The sequence below is a fragment of the Dicentrarchus labrax genome, unplaced genomic scaffold (genome assembly GCF_905237075.1).
Source record: "Dicentrarchus labrax unplaced genomic scaffold, dlabrax2021, whole genome shotgun sequence".
Classification (NCBI taxonomy): Eukaryota; Metazoa; Chordata; class Actinopteri; family Moronidae; genus Dicentrarchus; species Dicentrarchus labrax.
Window position 1 is genome coordinate 23,971,394 of NW_026136715.1, and position 19,754 is coordinate 23,991,147.

Genomic DNA, 19,754 nt, shown 5'->3' on the forward strand with positions numbered 1-19,754 from the left:
TAGATACTTATGCTGCCTCCTTGTTGACAAATGTTCTCAGTGCCACAGGCAAAGCAGCAAACACCTTCCAGTCTCAGGACATCTGTTTCTGACCGCTCATGACCTCTGACCTCCCCATGGAGGACGGCACCAGTTGAAAAAAAAGAATTCACCCACAAGAAGCAACAAAGATATTTGCTTCTATCAGCAGCTGATTCAAAGCATGACTGAAAGGAATTTAGTTTTTTGTTGTTGTTTTTTTTCTCAGGAAAAACCTACCCGACAGTGTTTAGAACCGAGGAGAATCATTCATGACCTGGAAAGGTTGAATTACACCAGAGTACAATCAGATTTATCTTCTGGTGTATTGCGTTCAGTAGCACACAGCAGAGAGTGTCAAAGACAGGAAACAGACCTGAGACTGTAAAAAAAGGCTTTGCCTCTGTTGTGTGTGCAGCAGTCATTTGTCAAACCGGACAGCACACCTGGTGTCTTCTCTCTGACAGGCAGAGGCATCCACGTTCATTACTTCATGTCTGTTTGTGTGTGTGTAGGTGTGTAATGAATGAATTGTTGTAAAGTTTCCAGCTTCAGGCGAATTGCAACACTTAGTCAAGCAAAACATGACAGGGGGAGGGGGAGGGGGAGAGGGGAGGGAGAGGGAGAGAGAGGGAGGGAGAGGGAGAGGGAGAGAGAGAGAGAGAGAGAGAATATTATTATCATTATTGTTGATTTTATATGAGGCTGAAATAAACTCCTCTTAACAGGCAAGTATATGTATGTATGCATGTATGTCCCAAAAGGCAATTTGAGGCAAGTATAAGATCAGAAAAGGAAATCAGAAAAACAGGAAATCCTGTTAACAGGAAAAATCCCATCCTGAAAACAAATATGCAACTGTAAGGGTTTCAAATTTATTGTCATGTCAATATTTATTAAATTCCCCAAATGTCAAATATTTGAGTCTTGAAATATAAGAAAAGTGCAATAAGTGTAAACATCTTACACACACACACACACTATCAATAAAACAGTGTGCATCTGAACAGCACAAATCAAGTACACTGGCTCGTGTAGCATCAACAAATCAAGGTTTTAAATGTCAATTATCTGAAATATAAGAAAAGTGCAATAACTGCACACACACACACACACACACACACACACACACACACACACACACACACACACACACACACACACACACATTCAGTAATCCCTTTAGCTTTCACGTTGTCTGCCTGGAGTTTAACTTGTTTTTGGAATGACTCCAGAAGTGATTCCTGACAGCTCGCCTGAAAAATCCTCGTGCTGTTTCGTGTAGTGCTTGTTTGATTGCATTCGTAGTGTTGTACGACGTGAGGGAACTTCCACGTCTCTGAATTACGGCTTTGCAAACATTGCATTTTGCTGTCTTGCTCCGCGGTGTTTCCAGTGTAAAGTATTTCCACACAGCGGACATGTTGGCTAGCCACAATGCTGCTCAATGCTATCCTGCTAGCTGGCTGCAAACTGCGGAATGGATTTCCAGAGCGGGGGCGAGTCTCATAACTCTGTCTCATTGAGCTGTGCCTCCGTTCAGAAAATCCATTCCACAGTTTGCAGCCAGCTAGCAGACTGGCCGGCAGAAATCACCCGTGGAGTCATTTCAGGAGACAACGTTAAAGTGCAGACATGGCTCATGGATATCGGTAATCTGCGCAGGTTGGATCGGGAAATTCCGATACGTGAATTACGCTGGTATCGGTACCGATACTGATACTGGATTGGATCGGCCCCATCCTTAGTACAGACAGTGCTTTTTATTGTGTTTTCTTGTTCCTAACATAGGTATAAACAACACGCTAAGGAGTAAGATTGACTCTTCAGAATCTGACATTAAGCAGTCAAATAGGTACATCCATTGTAGATGATAAAAAGAGACCAGCTTCTGCACCCGGGGTTCTCAAAGTGTGGGGTGCGCCCCACTGCTGGGGAATAGAGATGTGACAGGTGGGGCGTGCCAAACGGGAGGAAATTTTCCTTTTCATGCCTTTTATGTCTTTATCCAGACATCCCAACTGTCCTGGAAGTTCCGGGAGTCTCCCGCATATTGATAGCGGCTCCTTGACGCCCGCAAATGAGATCCAATCTCCCAGAATATGGAGCAAGACCGCGCACTAGACTAGAGAGTGACTGTGCGTGTGTGTGTGTGTTTGTGTGACTATAAATGCAGCGCGTGTGAGAGCAAACCGTCCTTATACCTGTATGTTGCCGCTTATTAGACCGATCACCCTCGGGGGGCGGCACCAAGTGTAACAGGAATTCCCCTCCCCACCCCCACCCCCCCGCAACGAACCTCCCTGAAATGACTTTTTGCAGGTTGGGATGTCTGCTTTATCAATGCCTTTCTTTAATGACAGCAAAGATCATACATTCAAAACAAAACACCCACAAACAAAGTAATCATTACTAGCCTACATGCAGTCTAAATTAAAAGAACATTAGATATGAGACCCTAAGAAAAATGTATGTATGTATTATAATCTATTTTTGAACTTGATACAAATTTTGACACAGCTGCACTTTTATTTTCTCTATTTTTGAATTTCATGTAAGTTATGACACAGCTGCACTTTTATTTTCTTTATTTTTGAACTTTAGCTGTTATTTGATGTAGATAGTTTGTATTTAGATACATCTTGTTACTATACTGATACTACTTGTTACCTCAATAAATTGGAACATTTTAAGCTTGTTTGTGTATTTCATTAGCATTGTGTTGGGGCGATGGGGGCAGGTGGTGCTTGAAAATTCCCCCTTGTCCAAAGTGGGGAATGACCGAAAAAGTTTGAGAACCACTGCACTCACTGTAGCCTCAGCAGACCAGAATGCATTGCAGAACATGTTGAACATTTATACCTGCTAAACATTAGTATGCTAATACTGCTGTATGCTGTATGTTTGAGGCAGCTGTGGCTATTGAAACAATGAAAAAACTAGTATAACAGTGCTGATGTTGGTTATAAAAGTTAATCTCTAAGTAACCAATAAATAATGCATTATTAGAATACTTTATTCCACTTTTTCCTGAATGCAACACGTTGACACTCACTGTCAAAAGGAATTCTGCAAAATGTAAGTAACCAGCAGTCAAAGTAAGAAGGGTTGCAAAATTCTGGGAATTTTCAAAGTTGGAAACTTTCCATGGGAATTAACGGGAATAAACAGGAATTAATGGGAATAAACTGGATATTTTTAATATTGCTTGTTATAATACTGTTATTCTATAACAGGGAACTTATATGTAGTTGAAAAGAAACATCTTGCAGGATGCAACTTCAGTTGAATGTTCTCCCTATATTCGTCAATGACATGAACACACGCAGTAATCAGCATAGGCTACTACATACTTGCCAACATTTTTTTTTCTTTCTTTTTTTTGGGGGGGTTAATACATAACCTATCGCTGTTAACCTATTTGACTTAATGGTATTGTACGCATATAACCATAACCATAACCATAGCAAGTAAATCAAAGGCAGCATGCTAGCTACCATCATATGTTAAGCTAAAGGTCAATGGTTTGGGCTACTACTTATGGTGCTATCCATTTGTTTCGTAAATCCCCTGCCCGAGTTGCTCTGAAGCGAGAACGTGACGTAATTGCCTGGCTTGTACCACTTATAGCGTTCCATTTGTCTTACGAATTACGAGTCGGAAAGAACATGGACGCCACCAGTGCAGCAGCTGTGTTGTTATTGCTTGTGGCTCATCTAAACAAGCTCAATGTGAAATAATAATGTTTTTCTACAGAAACACTAACATTTCAAGTAATTCCGTTATTGCAAGTCTTACATTTCAATAATATTTTGCCATTTTCGCCTATTTCAATTTCAACAAGTGCTGTGGCGTTCGTCTCGAGCCACCAGGGGCAGTGGCAGGCTAGTGTTATTGTTAGCTACATTAGCCTATTTGGCAAACCAGCTCGAAAACAAAACTTTACATTGTATTGCACGCACAACAACACCGTGCAATGCATAAATTGGTGACCGGACTAAAGCAGCAATGTAAACAAGTGTGTAAGAGCATTTAAAATCGACATTAAAACGACCAACGTTGTACAAATACAAAGAAAATACATTTCAATGTTGTATGAATTACTCAACTTTTCCAGTTAATTCCCATAATTTCCCGTTAATTCCCATAATTTCCCATTAATTCCCTGAAAGTTTCCAAATTGGAATGTTTCCAAAATTGCCCAGCTTATCTTTCCATGGAAAGTTTCCGGAAAGTTTCCGGAAATTTACTGGAAAATGTCCGCCCATTTGCAACCCTAAAAGTAAGTCAGATAAACATTCATGAATACAGTACTTCCATATTGAACATGAAAGGTGAGTTTGAGGAGTGTTGATTTCTTTCTGTGCATGATGAGAACGTAAAATCATCCAACAAGAGAAGGCTCACATTGAATCCTGGAGCCAGAGATCTACCAGAGACACATGGATGATTTAGGCTCTTCTGGTGTCCTAACTTAACCTTCTATAGATGTGAGCACCAGCAAAATGTTCTCACTCAAGAGGGTCGTCCTCATCAGACACTCTCTCTCTCACACACACACACACACACACACACACACACACACACACACACACACACACACACACACACACACACACACACACAGCAGAGGGTAGTTCTTAAACTTGTCGACAGCCACACACACTAGCATTTACACTTGAACACTCAAGTATGCACCAACAGAGCAACACCATAAATATAGAAATAGTTTGGCTGACAGTTTTAGGCAGGCAGGCCTACACACACACACACACACACACACACACACACACACACACACACACACAAACCAAAGTCTGGCCAGCTGCTATGGGAAGACGAGAGGTTTTGAATGGGAGTGACAGCTGTGGATTCCTCAGGATGAAGGAGGGAGAAAGAGAGCGATAGGAGAAAGAAAGCAAGAGAGGGAGATAAGTTGGAGGAGAAATTAGTGTGTGTCAGTGGGAGCGGGAGCGGGAGCTGGAGAGAGAGCGGAGCCTGAATGGCAAAGAAAGACGCAGACGAGGAGGAATGAAAAGAGGTTTAGTGCGTCAGGAACACTTATGACTGATTTATTAATGATATAATGATTTCCTTTCTATTCAACCAGATTTAGGTACATCAGCTTGACTTTTCTTTTGCAATAAAGCAGATTGGAATAACAAAGTATAGAACCTGAAACCGTAACTTTCAGTATTGAGCAATACCACAATTATACTTTCCCCTTACTTCACTGACAGTCTGTCGACAAAAACTTTTGCTTTTCCTAAATTAAGTATCTTAAATTATGAATAAAATGAACACAATGATTAATTGAATACATCAATATGTGATTTAAGAATGACTGAAGAATATTCCCATGGTAGTTGGTACTTATTGAGGGGGAAGTAGTATTGAGGTCTGATGAGACAGAGAGCTCCCAGAGTAAAGAACATGTGATCCTAACTGTCAGTACCAGACTATTCATAGAGATCCTGTGTTTCACAAGGCTCATTAAGCAACTCTGTAGAGTTTTTTTTAGTGAATACACCCTCACCTCCTGCACCTTTTACTCTATCTGAGCAATAATCACTTCTATACTGATGAATGTATTTGGCCCTACACTAAACACAAAGCAAGAGTGAATCAAACTATATCAATAAAATAGTTTTTCTAAACTATAGTTGTCTTATTGGGGTTTCCTGGGAAAATTGCTTTGGTTCACAGGATTTTTTTGATTTCCAGAAGCCTAGATCATTGTCTTGAACAAATAGAGCAAGATGTCGGTATGAGCATGAGCTGCAACACCCACCACTGTTGAACAGACAAAAAAAACAAACAGCACCATCTACAGAAGCTGAAATGTCATCAAACAGAAAGAAAGATGTCACATTGCTGCAAACAGTTTGATTGACAGGTGATCTCTGCAGAGACACTCACCACCACACTTCCCCAAAAGTAAAGTAAGGATATTGTAGCATTGCACAACTGGCAACAGTCAGCTGAAATGACCCATGGTGGGAAATAGTTTCTCTTCTATATGCCAATAGACATAGTGTGTGTCTCGCAGCCTGCTATATATTTGGGAAAAAAAACTAAAACTCTACACATTATTATGTAATGACAAATTTAAAGGAATAATTTGACATCTATTCTCTTTCTTTGCCAAACATTAGATGAGAAGATCAAAACCACTAATAGTTTTGATCTCCTCATCTAACTCTCAGGATGAAAGCAACTATGTATTTTTCCCAAAATGTCATAGTGTTCCTTTTTAATAGTTTGTGACGAAATAAATGAAATAACATTATCATGTTACAATGTTACAATGCAACATTATAATGATACTCACAAACACAAAGACAACTTCACCCAAGTTTGTCAAAGCTATACTTACTCTTCAGGCCCACAAACAATTTAAATATGTAAAACAGATTTTAACTGGATTGTCAATAGTTTACTTAGTAGTTTTCCATGTTCCTGTAATGGGTGTGTTTTTGTAAGCGATTGTGTGTTCAGTACATTAGTGTGTTGCCTTCAGGGCCACTGTTAGTCATTAATCTGGCTTGTTAATGGATGTCAAAGCTCTCAGCTTTACACCAAAGCCATACATTGAGATGAACAGTGATTTGGGAGTCGGGGTGGGGGGGGGGTCAGAGCACTGGAACTGTGTTGTGCACTTTACTGGCATAGGGCTCAAGGGCACTGCGGCAGCAACGTCACAACAACAGCAGGGGGAGGATAGGGGAGGAAATGGGAGTCTAAACTCAGCTCTTAAACAGGAAGCCACTCTGGTTCTCTCATTGTTGTGTTTTTATAGACTCAACTTCCTGCCGGCCCGACCGCCCCCCGTTACCACGGTTACAATCCATGTTGTTTATGGGATGGATTGTAAAGGTCCTGCAGTGGCAAGAGCTGACGGTCATCACTGGCCAAAGTGAGACAATTAGATAATTTGTTGAATAAGAGAAGCTGAGCTGTTCTTGTTGTGTAAAGGCTTGTGAAGTCTTTTTAAATGCCTCCTATGGTGTTATTAAAGGTCTTGTGTTACCCTACTTTACTCATTTCTTACTAGCCGTTTTCTTACTCTGCACATTTACAGTTTCAGTCTCATTTCGACTACACTGTGTTAATTTTGCTTTCAGTCTGTCTTACATTGAACCTCGGGCAGCCTTTAAAACCAAAAACTATTTAAAAACACTTTTCTGTCTGACGTCTTCAGATACACTGAAAACATGCCCATTTGCTCCCAGGCTAGATGCTTCTACTGAGTGAATGAAATGATGAAATCGACAGTTTGGTGTTGGACAGCGTCAAAAAATAGAGACAGAGATAGAGAGAGGGAGGAAGGAGAAGAAAGAGAAGGAGTTAAAGAAAAAGAGGATGTGGCCGACAGTAAAAGATGACTGGAGGGGAGTGGAGCTCTCTGTCTAATTATAGATCCTGCTGTGAGCTGGCTGAGGCAGAAGTGCTACTGGGGTTTTTCAGATAGCCGGATATTTACAAGACAAACACGGGTATGTGCCTATGACTTATTATTTATCATTTACTCTGTGTATGCTGCATCTGTTTCTGCCAACCTGTTGTGTCAAACTCCTTGGATCTTACCTCGCACTGGAAGCCTGCTGTGGGGTGTGTTCGTGAGTGTGACAAACTCTGATGATCGAGCCTAATCAGCCTAGCTTGGAGTTGTATCTGAGAGAGAAAAAGAGAGAGAGATAGGCAAATAGAGAGAGAGAAAGATCTTTACTCTGTTAATTAATTATTGTTCTCTGATACTTTTCGTGCTGCTTTTTCTACTACACTTGTTTTAACAGCAGCAACACTGTGTGTGTGTGTGTGTGTGTGTGTGTGTGTGTGTGTGTGTGTGTGTGTGTGTGTGTGTGTGTGTGTGTGTGTGTGTGTGTGTGTGTGTGTGTGTTTGTTGACCTAACAGACAAGCGGCCCTGGATGTTTATGGAAACTCATTGAGGACTTAGGAAACTGGACCTACGCTGAATTATACATCAACCTTCCTCTGTTAGTGCCCCCCACCCCCCCACCTGACACACACTCTCAGTCCTTTCTGTCTCTCATGCTCTCACACACACACACATGCACATAAGCACATGATATACAAATCCATGCTTCCATCTCTACTACTCTTGCTCACCTAGTGTGTAAGAACATTCAGTGTGGGACTGGCTGCAGGAGGACACTGACATCGGCCTGTGTTATTGCACAGTAACTGTGTCTAATTTGGGATCGCTGCTATTTTGGGTTTGTTTAGTGTCCCATAGGTTTGTTCCTATGGGAAAGCTGCTGTACGTCTATAATGTTCATGTCAACAATCTTTTTTGCAAATTAAAGGGCCAGTGTGTAGGATTTAGTGGCATATAGCTGTGAAGGTGCAAATTTGCAACCAACTGAATACCACTTGCCTTCAAGGCATGTAGAAGAAACTTTGGTGGCCATGAAACTCACAAAAAAACGTGAAGGCCCCTATCTAAAGCCATAATTTGGTTTGTCCATTTTGGGCTGCTGTAGAACATGGCAGTTCAACATGGCAGACTTCAAAGAAGTCTCTGTAGATAAAAACAGCTCATTGTAAGGTAACAAAGACACTTCTTTTTTATTCTTATTTTCAGGTGATTATACAACAATGTAAACAAACCTATGAATATTATATTCCATTTCTGCCAATAGACATATATGTTAGAAATGTTACATGGTGGACCTTTTTTGAATTAAAAACAATGACAAATCATGTTTTTAGGATTGACTTTAATTTGCCAAACAAATGTCCTGGAGAGCCCAAACCTCTTTCCTGTTTCAGGTGAAATCTCTGCAATAACTCAGGTGTTGTCTGTTTTCTAGACAAATCCCTGTATGCCTTCTGTTATGATAAATGGAGGCAGTATTTGAGTAAACGGTCTAGAGGAAGGTTAAAAATGCACTTTCAGCACAAAGTTCAGACATTGCTTTTCTAAAAACAGGAAGTGAGGAGTAGTAAGATCTTAATACAACTGTACAATTTGGTACCCGTCAATTATGTACATTTCTATTAGTAGCTTATTGGAAATACTAAATCTGAACTTCTGCTGTGCCAGTAGGGTAATATTTCGGAAACAGTTACACCATTTAATCAGTTAGGCAATCAACACAACAGTAGTCATCAACAATCTTGATAGTCGATTGAGTGATTTATCAAGCAGCAATTCCAAACATTTTCAAGTTTCCAACTTCTCAAATGGGAATATAGTCTTTTTTTCATCATTGTAATATCTTTGGTTTTAGTCTTGGTCTTGGACAAGGTGTTACCTTGGTCTCTGGGAAATCCTGATGAGTACTTTCATCTCCTGACATTTTCTAGACTAAATGATGAATCAAAAATATAATCAACTGGTGCCCGGTTAGCTCAGTCGGTAGAGCTGGCGATCAATGTACGGAGTTGCTGCAGCGGCCCGGGTTCGAATCCGACCTGCAGCCCTTTGCTGCGTGTCATCACCTCACTCTCTACCCACCTTGCCTGTCTATCTTCAGCTGTCACTATGGAATAAAGCCAATATAAGGCCAAAAAAATAACTTATATAATCAACAAGTGAATCACTGAAACAAAACGTTGGTTGCAGCAAGGGGTCTCCTGATCATTCCATCAAGACAGCAACTAAAAACCCCATATAGGAACAGCTTGGATGTAGGCATTTTTTTCATCTTTGTTATCTAGAAAAGTACAAGTATCAGATGGGCACTTGGTATCTGCAGATACTCAATATTAAAGGACTTGAATCGCAATCAGGACATCCCTAGTTGCATCCTTAGTAATAATAGTCTAAAACATGCTCCAAGGAAACCAGTTTTTGTTTTAAGGCAAATAAAAGTAAAACCTTATTATTCATACTCTGGTTTGAGTAACTAACTTAACTGAAACACAGTTTTGTGCATGTTAAGTAGTAACTCCAAGAGGTGAACATTTCCAATCCAGCTGCAGTGTGTTCATTTCGTGTTGCAGATTATCAGGCGTCTCCACTTGCTTAAGAAAAGCCAGACTTGAACCTGCGGCTTTGACCCTGCGTTTGTTTGCTTTAGATGAAATGGGAACTGTTTTCTTTGGCAAAGAGCTGGAACGACATGCTGTAAACTTGGATCAGTAATTCTTTGGAACAAATACTCCTGCGGGCGCACCAACACACAGACACATGCACTTGTAAAGTGTGTGCAATCATTTCTGAATTGACATTACCAGGAAACAAATGTGCATATTTTATTGCAGGGGCATAAAGAAATAAGATAAGGAAGAGAAGTGACAGGTTACTTGCAGCTCATACCATGCAAAGAATCTTTTCCACACACATGCACACACACACACACACACACACACACACACACACACACACACACACACACACACACACACACACACACACACACACACACACACACACACACACACACATATATACATTATAATTACACAGATGCATGCCAGTCCAAGCTTGTGGAGAAAGAGATGAAGGGAGTAACAGAGAGTCAAGAGGAGAACGTTTGACTTTCTTAACAGTGTCAGGTTGCCCTGTCAGTCCTTCTGCTCTGACCTTTTCCCTCTGTCTCCTAACTCCATATTCCCTCCTTTATCCTTTTTTATTTCCTTTCAGACAGTTTTTTTCCCCTTCTGCCCTTCCTCTCAGACTCGTCTCTCAGTTTTTTCTCTTTCTTAACCCCTAACCCTTAACCCTACTTTCACCCACCTTGAAGGGCCTTTATTTGCATCCAGTCTTTTTTGGTGCTAACAGCCTCTCAGATACCCTGAGGTAATGACATCTTTATCAACTGAAAGTAGCTGTTGCCTCTAAAAGCTGTAGTGTGATTTAGACACAGTTGCGCGCACAGTCAAAATAGAAGAAGGCGTTGCAACTATATTTGGATGTGTGACAAGACACAAAGTGGTAGCGTCTGCTCACTTGGTTGTTGACTTAGTACAGTCTGAGTATCACTAGTGGCACTGCTGGCTGTCAGCTCTCCTTTAGTGTGCAGAGAGTGACTAGACTTATCTGCGGGTTGCTAAAGATTGCTGACCAACTCGCCTTTCTTGTCTTATGACTTCCCTCTCCTTCTTTTTAGTCTGGTCTGTCCATTTTTACCTTTTGTTTTCATCTTTCTTTTTTTTTATTGCTCTTGTTCTCTCACGCCACGTGGCTTTTTCTATCCTCATCTGTCACTCTGTCAACATCTGTCTGCTTCATGAGTGGGTATAGAGGGAGTGAGGGATGGATAAAAATAGAAAGAGAGAGAGAGAGAGAGAGAGAGAGAGACATACAGACAGAGAGAGACCTTTGTGTATCCTTGTCTTACCTGTAGAACCAGTCCTGACTAAGCAGAACACAAGTTGAGAATAAAAGAATAAAAGGGGGAGGAATCAGTAGAAAGGGATTAGCAATACAAAGCCATGGGATAGACTCTCTCTGTATCTCTCTGTCAATCACACATGTACTGTACACATTCACATATATATTTATTCGCACAAAGTATTTTGTTTTGTCTGTATGGATGACATGTGCCTCATCTACCTAATCTGTAACATACATCAGTACATTCCCAACGGTCTCTATAACCAGACAGGCCATATCATACTGCATTGTTGGTGATTTCCATAATGACACACTGACATTCCAACAGATCCTCTCTCTCTCTCTCTCTCTCTCTCTCTCTCTCTCTCTCTCTCTCTCTCTCTCTCTCTCTCTCTCTCTCTCTCTCTCTCTCTCTCTCTCTCTCTCTCTCTCTCTCTCTCTCTCTCTCTCTCTGCTGTGCTATTGACAAGCCACTGCGACAGCCGCATGTGACATCCCATCATCATGTCATGTTCAGCATTTCGAGTGCAGGTGATGATTAGAACAAGCAGGTACTGAGATAAAAATGATCCCTAACATCATTAACACAAATGGGTTTGATATAATGTGAAGTACAGAAAGGCCCTGCTCCCTCTGAACTGTAGCAGGAGAAAACCCCACATTGCTGTAAATCCTCCCTACTTTAGTACTGATAGTATCAGTAGCATTGCATTTGCGTTTTCAATTGTTATTTGACTCTCCTTACAGTTGCAAGCTTTCGCAAGGAAAGCACATCACATTACCTCATACTCTCACATGGACATGTTGTTTAAATGTATGTGTCTACATGTGTGTGCATGCTTTGTGTGTTTTTCTTGTGCATGCCTTCCCAGCTCTATTTGCACAGAAAAACTGTGCTATTTAGATAAAATCACACAGAATTGCAACCACAGGGTCAAAATGTGTTATTCTTCTCTGAGTACGACACGCAGATGTAATGAACTGTAACATGATATCATTCTTTTAAAAGAACTAAAACATTAGAACCTCATTAACTTGGAGAGAGAGACTGTGGAGGGATTAAATGTGGTCACAGAGGTCCAGAGACTAAACCACTACACGGTTTCTAAACTTAAAGTCATGTCGGCTACATGGGAACTGTGTTATTATCAGTTATTTTACAATTCTAAAAGACATCATGTATCCACTCATTGGGCAGCAGGGCGGCTAAGCGGTCAAAGAGATTATTCCTCAACTGAAGGACTCATGTACATGTAGTTACTAGTGTTTATCTAAACCTGCTTGACAGGTTACTAATAAAGCAAAATCAAATATCACGACAAACGAACCGCAGTAGACTTAACCTTGAAGATGAGTGCTGTACGCTGATGATAAATAAGGACCTCAAACTTCCGTTATAGATTTATAAAAATAGACAGAAATATTCATTACAGCATGGAAGCTTTTCATCATGCCTTTTCTTTTCTGGTGTTGAGTCAACAACTGACCCTCTGACCCCTGTTTGCATGCTTTGCAGTACATACTGAGTAACATGTAAAACAGTCAGTAGAGGCGTGAGGTGGGAGCTAAACAGGGAAATGTCTCTAATAAAGTGGGTGTGCAGACAGACAGTCAGGGTTCAAAGTAATGAAGAATGAATAAACAATGAAGAAGTGGTTTTAAGATGCCTTGGCTCTCAGCAAACTATAAATGACCTCCTAAGTATAAAATCAACAAGAAAAGCATGTTGCAACCCCCTGTCATTCATTTACATCTATTTATGTTAAATTTACCAACAACTGGAAACTGATAGTGACATCACTGGGTTACTCTACAAGTGTGTATGTGTGTGTGGTTTTCCTGCAGAAACAAAAAGCTCTGTGTAGGTAAATGTTGGACCAGTGTGTGTTTTGCTATTTATAACCCATGGGAGGCAGGGAACGAGAGAGACACCGGTGTTCCCGACTGTGTGTGTGTGTGTGTGTGTGTGTGTGTGTGTGTGTGTGTGTGTGCGCATGTGTGTACACGGTGTACTGTAGCAGCCTTTGTTTCCTTGTATAAGCATGTTCTCCTCTTCTTTTCCTCAGAATAATAGCCTTGTTATTCCTTGGTGTCGTTACAGAGTGTGTGTGTGTGTGTGTGTGTGTGTGTGTGTGTGTGTGTGTGTGTGTGTGTGTGTGTGTGTGTGTGTGTGTGTGTGTGTGTGTGTGTGTGTGTGTGTGTGTGTGTGTGTGTGTGTGTGTGTGTGTGTGTGTGTCAAGGGATTTCTGTTATTCCAGCCATGGTCGGCATTCAGACTCTCTGCATTTGTACCTCCTAATATGGAGGAGGAGTACTGCCAGTGCACACACAAACACAGACACTGCTATATCACAATAATCCAAACTGTGATGCTAATGAGACCACAGTAACTCAAGCTCACTGTTGGTGTGTGTGTGTGTCTGCTTGTAAAAACAGCACCAGAAGGATATCCATCTTTTCTATTTGTTTTTATTCTGTTTCCCTTCACCAATATCCAGTGCTGCTGTTTGCATCAGGCCAAGCTTCTCTACGAGTGACATTTACTTCACACACTGCAGCCTGACATCTGAGCAACAGGCGCAGCAACACGGAGATGATGTCACACCAAGTTATTTCAAGACTTGGTGTGTGTGTGTGTGTGTGTGTGTGTGTGTGTGTGTGTGTGTGTGTGTGTGTGTGTGTGTGTGTGTGTGTGTGTGTGTGTGTGTGTGTGTGTGTGTGTGTGTGTGTGTGTGTGTTCAAAGTTTTGGTTTAAGCGTCAAGGCAGGTTTGTGCAATAGGTGTTTGCTTCAGCCTGTCTTGTGTGTGCAGCTGTGTATGAGTGTGCTCTAAGTGACTGTGTATTTGTTCTGAATATTTTTTTGTTTTTTTATGAAGGTTTGTGTGTGGGGGTTTATTTAAATGAATTGAATAATAATATTGAATAAATGTACATACAGTACATCTTCAGGTGAGTGTGTGTCGCTTCATCCACATGCGTGTTCATGTTAGTTAGTGGTAGGATACACTGTTACAGCTGTGTTTCTCTGTTAGTGTGTGAGTCAGTGTGCATTTTTCTGTGCATATGCAAGTGCATCTATGAGTGAATGTGTGCGTGTCTCATAGACAGAAACCACCCCCAGCCTTTTCCCAAGCTGTTCCCTTCCCGGATCCTGTTTTTAGCGCCGGATGAGGCAATCTTTCCCATTGACTCAGCCATGCAATGCAAATAACCCCAACAGCATGCAAAGAGCATGGAAATTCATCTGTCTGTGTGTGTGTAGGTGTGTGAGTGTGAGTGTGTGTGTGTGTGTGTGTGTGTGTGTGTGTGTGTGTGTGTGTGTGTGTGTGTGTGAGTGACAGACACACACACAGATGGAGAAAGTGAGCGATAGTTTGAGTTTGTGTGTAACACACAAAGAAAACAAAAAGATGGAAGACTGGTTATTTTGCCACTGGGTACTAGTTTAGATATTGTTTTTTTGCATTTGTTATTTTTATCTACAATAAAACATTTTGTTTGCCTATTGATCAGCAGTTGATTGAATTGCAATCGGTCAACTTCACTGTCAGTTTTCAATAATTTGCACTGCAGCAAACCATCTCAGTTAGGATACAAAAACTCTAGTCACGCACGCTTGTCATCTGTAGGATAGACCACTTAATAAACTGCAATAGGCAATCGACATAGGTAAGTCGTGTGTCATACTGTATGGTCTGATCTAGTCGGGGCTTGAGATGTAATGCACACAACTTTTGTTTGCCTACATAAAAGTAGAAATAACAGAAATTACCAATAGCTGCATTTTGCTTTTTAGCATAGCACTGAAATTGATATGACTATTATATCTTACTTAGTAAAGAATGGTTAACTCAAACATTACTGTATGTCCTCTCATCATTCTGTCTAAGATCCCCAAAATGATACTGTGCTCTTGTGTCCATACTCTAAGAAAAATGATTATCTATAGTTGTACTGGTTAGTAAACTTTCTTCCCAACTACCGTTGCCATAAGACCTTTGAGTGTGTACCAATATCCAAGACTCATTGGGATATGCCAACCCTGAAAGCTAACTAAATAATTGTTGTGTAACATTTGTTAAAAGAAGGATGACATGCTCACATTTTACTGGTTAGTACAGTCAAAGATAGTAATTTATCTTAATAAATGAAATAAAAATAAAATAATAAAATTAGGTAAAATAAAATAACTTCCTATGAGAAATATCTAGGTTACAGTAGTTGTTTATAGCAAAAACAAAAGTGTTTATTTACCTCAACTGACTCTAAAGCTACAACTGAGGGTTATTATAATAGTGATTAAAAGAGTAAAATGCCTTGTCTTAAGTAAAGTTTACTGTGTCACAGTATCTTCAATTGGAACAGTCAACCATGTCAGACAGTTCACTTTAACTGACTGAACATTTCTGAATGGATCTACAGCTGCAACACAACAATATTTTTAGCTAGCTTTGTTTGTCAAGCCTGCTTATATATAATCAGTTCTCCCAGAATGGTACTAACTTTTTGCCATGAGTTTTGCAACTGCAAAGTATCTGTTATGCCTGTGAACCATAATACTGGTTTTCTCCAAACACTGGTTCATTTAGCTTCTGTTTACATGTGCTCATTGTTTCTCAGGTTGAGTTTCCCACAGAGTATTATGTAAATCAACTGTTCTTAGTGGGGATGAAGCAAATTGACGCCTCTCTCCTCTCCCTCCCCTCACCTCTTTCTTTTCCCAGATTCCTCTGTGGCAGTGCCAGTGTCGTGCGCTGCCTTGTTTCCCATGGACCTCAGGGTGGGAGAGCGGGGGATGCGCCCTGGTTCGGACACGGCGCTCCTCACCTCGCTGCATCCGCCTTTACTCCTCACCACGTTCTCCCCTCAGCCCCGCACCTCCTTCTCCCAACAACAACTGCACCAGCACATCCGGGTAAAGCATATAAAACATAGAGATAGTATAATCTTCTTTATTATAATATGAACTGATCTGAATAAAGAAGGCTAGCTTCTTATATTTTCTTACCGGTTGCTTTATACACGTTGCTGTAATATAAATGTGTGTTTGGTGGTGGTGTAGTTTAACATGGAGCAGAGGAGGCGAGAGCAGGAGCACCACGAGAAACACCAAGAGTTGCAGCAGCTAAAACACAAAGACAAGAGTCAACAGAGTGAGTCCATTCTCACACACACACACACACACACACACACACTCTCACATATTAAACTCTAACTACACTAACAGGTTATTACAAGTTTAATTTTACATTTGAAGTTGTATTTCTTTCAACTGAGCTTTATAAAAAAGCTATTTCAACATCTTACATAATAATGTGTTAATCGTGGCCAGAGAGGAAAGTCCCTACAAGAGATCTTATTCATCTTTATTGAACAGTGTGACTCCACTTTTAAAGCTGTTTGCTTTGAAATGAGCACTAAATATAACCCGACAAGTGGAGCTACAACAGTGGAGTTAAATATAGCTTTGGGTCTGTGTACATAAAGTCGCTGGGTCAATATTGACTTGATCACTCCTAGCACCTCCTGTCACCTCTGTGTGCACACATTTGCACACGCATGCACACACGCACACAGAGAGATAGCAGTGGACATACTCTCAGACAACCAGTGACCTGCATCACACACAAATTTGCCAGAACTCCCCACAGTATTGTTCTGTTTGCATTTGTCATATTTTATTTGGTTGGTTGTGCACTCTGTGCTTTTTTTTTTTTTTTTTTTTTACAATGAAGTAGTTGCTGAAGCCTTTTATGTATTTTGACAGGTGCAGTTGCCAGTTCCCTGGTAAAACAGAAACTCCAGGAGGTGATTCTTAAGAAGCAAAAACAGGCAGCACTGGAAAGAACAAACTCCAACAGTCTGACTGCACCTCCTGTAGCATACAGGTGACACAAAATGCACACATGTACACACACACAAAGCACAAAAGTAAACACTAAATATGCATCATGAACATATGAGTTATGCTGATTTCTTATCAACTCTAAAATCTGAATTTAAAATAAATTTCCACCATATGTGGTGTGACTGTTTACCCCAGTGGTTGTATGTCTATTTATGTTTGTGTGTTGTGGTTTCCCAGAAAGCTGGGCCCAGACCCCAGTTTATCCTCCCAGCCTTTGGTCTCGTCTCCATCACAGCCTTCTTCTGAGGGGTCAGAGGGGACACCGCTGCGCAGAGCAGGTAAAACGTGACATACGCCATAACACGTCAACTTAAAACAAGCTATAAAACAAAACCGACATGGACCAATACTGATTTCCCTTCATATCCCTGGTACTTTTTTTTTGTTTAAACCTGCAGAAACCCTTGTATAATCACAGCCAGTCACATACTTTGTCCCTTTTTAACTTGTAGTATGGTCAGTTTGCAAGACTTAATTAACTGGAAATAGGTTGAATCACTGTTGTTTCACCATTTGCACATAATTACATTAAGTAACATTCCCCACGTTGCTTTAATTTGTCAGCGTCTGAGCCCAATCTGAAGGTGAAACACAAGCTGAAGAAACACCTGAACACCCGCAAGAGCCCGCTCACCCGCAAAGAGAGTGCCCCACCTACTGTCAAACACAGAGTACCTGATGCACTGGGTAACCACACACACACACACACACACACACACACAAATGAATAAGAGTGGTAATGCAGTATTTTTGTTTGATATGTGATGAAAATCACAACAATGTTTTTTTTTTTAATTCTTTTTCACTATGATCAAATTTGATTTCACTAATGTGATAAAATGTAATGTCACTGAAATATGATGAAGATGCATAATCGTATTCTAAACTCACACACTGCCTGTCTCACACCAGACTCGTCCCCCAGCAGCAGTAGCACTCCAGTCTCTGGCTGCAGTTCTCCTAATGACAGCCTGCCCAATGAGAACGGGCTACTGCCATCTGCAGGCGGCCTCTCGCATGAGGTTAAAACACACACACACACACACACACACACACACACACACACACACACACACACACACACACACACACACACACACACACACACACACATATATGTTTTTGAGTTCTTTCAGAATATTAATAAAGTAAAACCAACAAAATAAACTGGTTGACAAAACCAGATTGAATTAAACAAAATAACTAAACCATGTTTTTACACCATCAGTGATCATGATAAAGGCTTGATGATGGGAAAAAATGAAAGAGTAGAGATAAAACATTTCCTTTTTTGCCATTCAGAAGGGCTCTTTTGTCTTAGAGATGGAAAAACATGAGCATTTTAAACAAGTAAGAACGAGTTCCTGTTTCATGTACACGAGCTGAGCCGAGACGCTGAGTAATGACATGTTTAAAGCAATGACACAAGAGTATGGGAGCACTGAGTGTTTGTCAGCTGTTTATACATAATGCATTTAATCACAGAAAGTCACCCTCTGTCACACCTGCTGTGGATGTCTGACTCATGATTCCCCAGTGTCAAGACAGCTCAGGGCAAAACACTAGCTTAGGTTTAATTTAATTAAACACTGACTGACATTTGGTCACTGCAGCAGAACATGTTAAGAGAATATAGCAAAGACAAGTTGTGTGGCTGTACCAGAGAAGAGATTCATTATGGGATACATAACCAACACTTATTTTTAATGTTAAATGGGATTTATTTTAATGTCATGAACACAATTCAATTCAAATTTGAATATAAATGTATTCTTTTTGAGTAGCAATTATGTTTGACTTTTGCAGGCTCAGAGGCTGCTGCTCAGAGATGGCACTCTCGCTAATTTCACCATCCAGAGTCCCTCCACTCTGCCCACTATCACACTGGGACTACCAGCCAACGCCAGGGTAAACACTGAACTGCAGCAGATGTCTGTCATAACAACTCAATTCTTCTTGAATCATGTCTTTTCTCTAAAACAAGTGAGAAAAGTGCTCTTTCAAAAATGTTACCTAGTCAAATGAAGTTGATCACTATATTAGCGAAAATATCATTAAAGACACATTTTAATTTATAATACAAGAACTCTTGTTATGTTTATAGATAATCATGTTAGATAGACAAGTTTTATAGACTCAGTACCAGACAAAATGTCTTAAGGAGATGTGTTTTAAGATGCAGTGTAAAACTTAACTTACAAAACTCACATAACATAACATCCCATGACTTGGAAATCTCAATGAACTGAAACAATGAATGAAATTCTGGTTAAATCAGGAAGTAAATAGAATAAAGGAAGCATGGTACCTTTAAAGTGCTGTTTAACTACGACATTGACACATGTGAGTTCTGTGTATTGAAATTTAAATGGCATAAGAGTTTTTCTTATCATGTCACCTTGACTAAACCGATCATCTCCTGTCAACATACAGAGATATATTCATCTTATTCTTTGTTGTAAATTCAGCTGTGATAGTGTCAGATATCATGTTATATGTGGCTATAAAGCCGTTTGACTCT

General features: G+C 40.4%; 1 protein-coding gene across 6 annotated transcripts in view; it reads left to right on the forward strand.

The window, feature by feature from the left end:
- hdac7a (histone deacetylase 7a) overlaps positions 1 to 19,754 on the forward strand; it is a 62,173-nt gene that overhangs the window by 23,764 nt on the left and 18,655 nt on the right. For 4 of the 6 annotated variants that reach the window (XM_051424804.1, XM_051424808.1, XM_051424807.1 and 1 more), the window contains 7 exons: positions 16,050 to 16,240; positions 16,388 to 16,478; positions 17,093 to 17,213; positions 17,411 to 17,511; positions 17,798 to 17,920; positions 18,146 to 18,255; positions 19,040 to 19,216. In XM_051424804.1, the coding sequence (XP_051280764.1) occupies positions 16,050 to 16,240; positions 16,388 to 16,478; positions 17,093 to 17,213; positions 17,411 to 17,511; positions 17,798 to 17,920; positions 18,146 to 18,255; positions 19,040 to 19,216 (914 nt within the window). Of the gene's footprint in view, positions 1 to 7,377; positions 7,515 to 16,049; positions 16,241 to 16,387; positions 16,479 to 17,092; positions 17,214 to 17,410; positions 17,512 to 17,797; positions 17,921 to 18,145; positions 18,256 to 19,039; positions 19,217 to 19,754 lie in introns of those variants that run through there. The other 2 variants (XM_051424810.1, XM_051424805.1) reach the window with 2 other exon arrangements.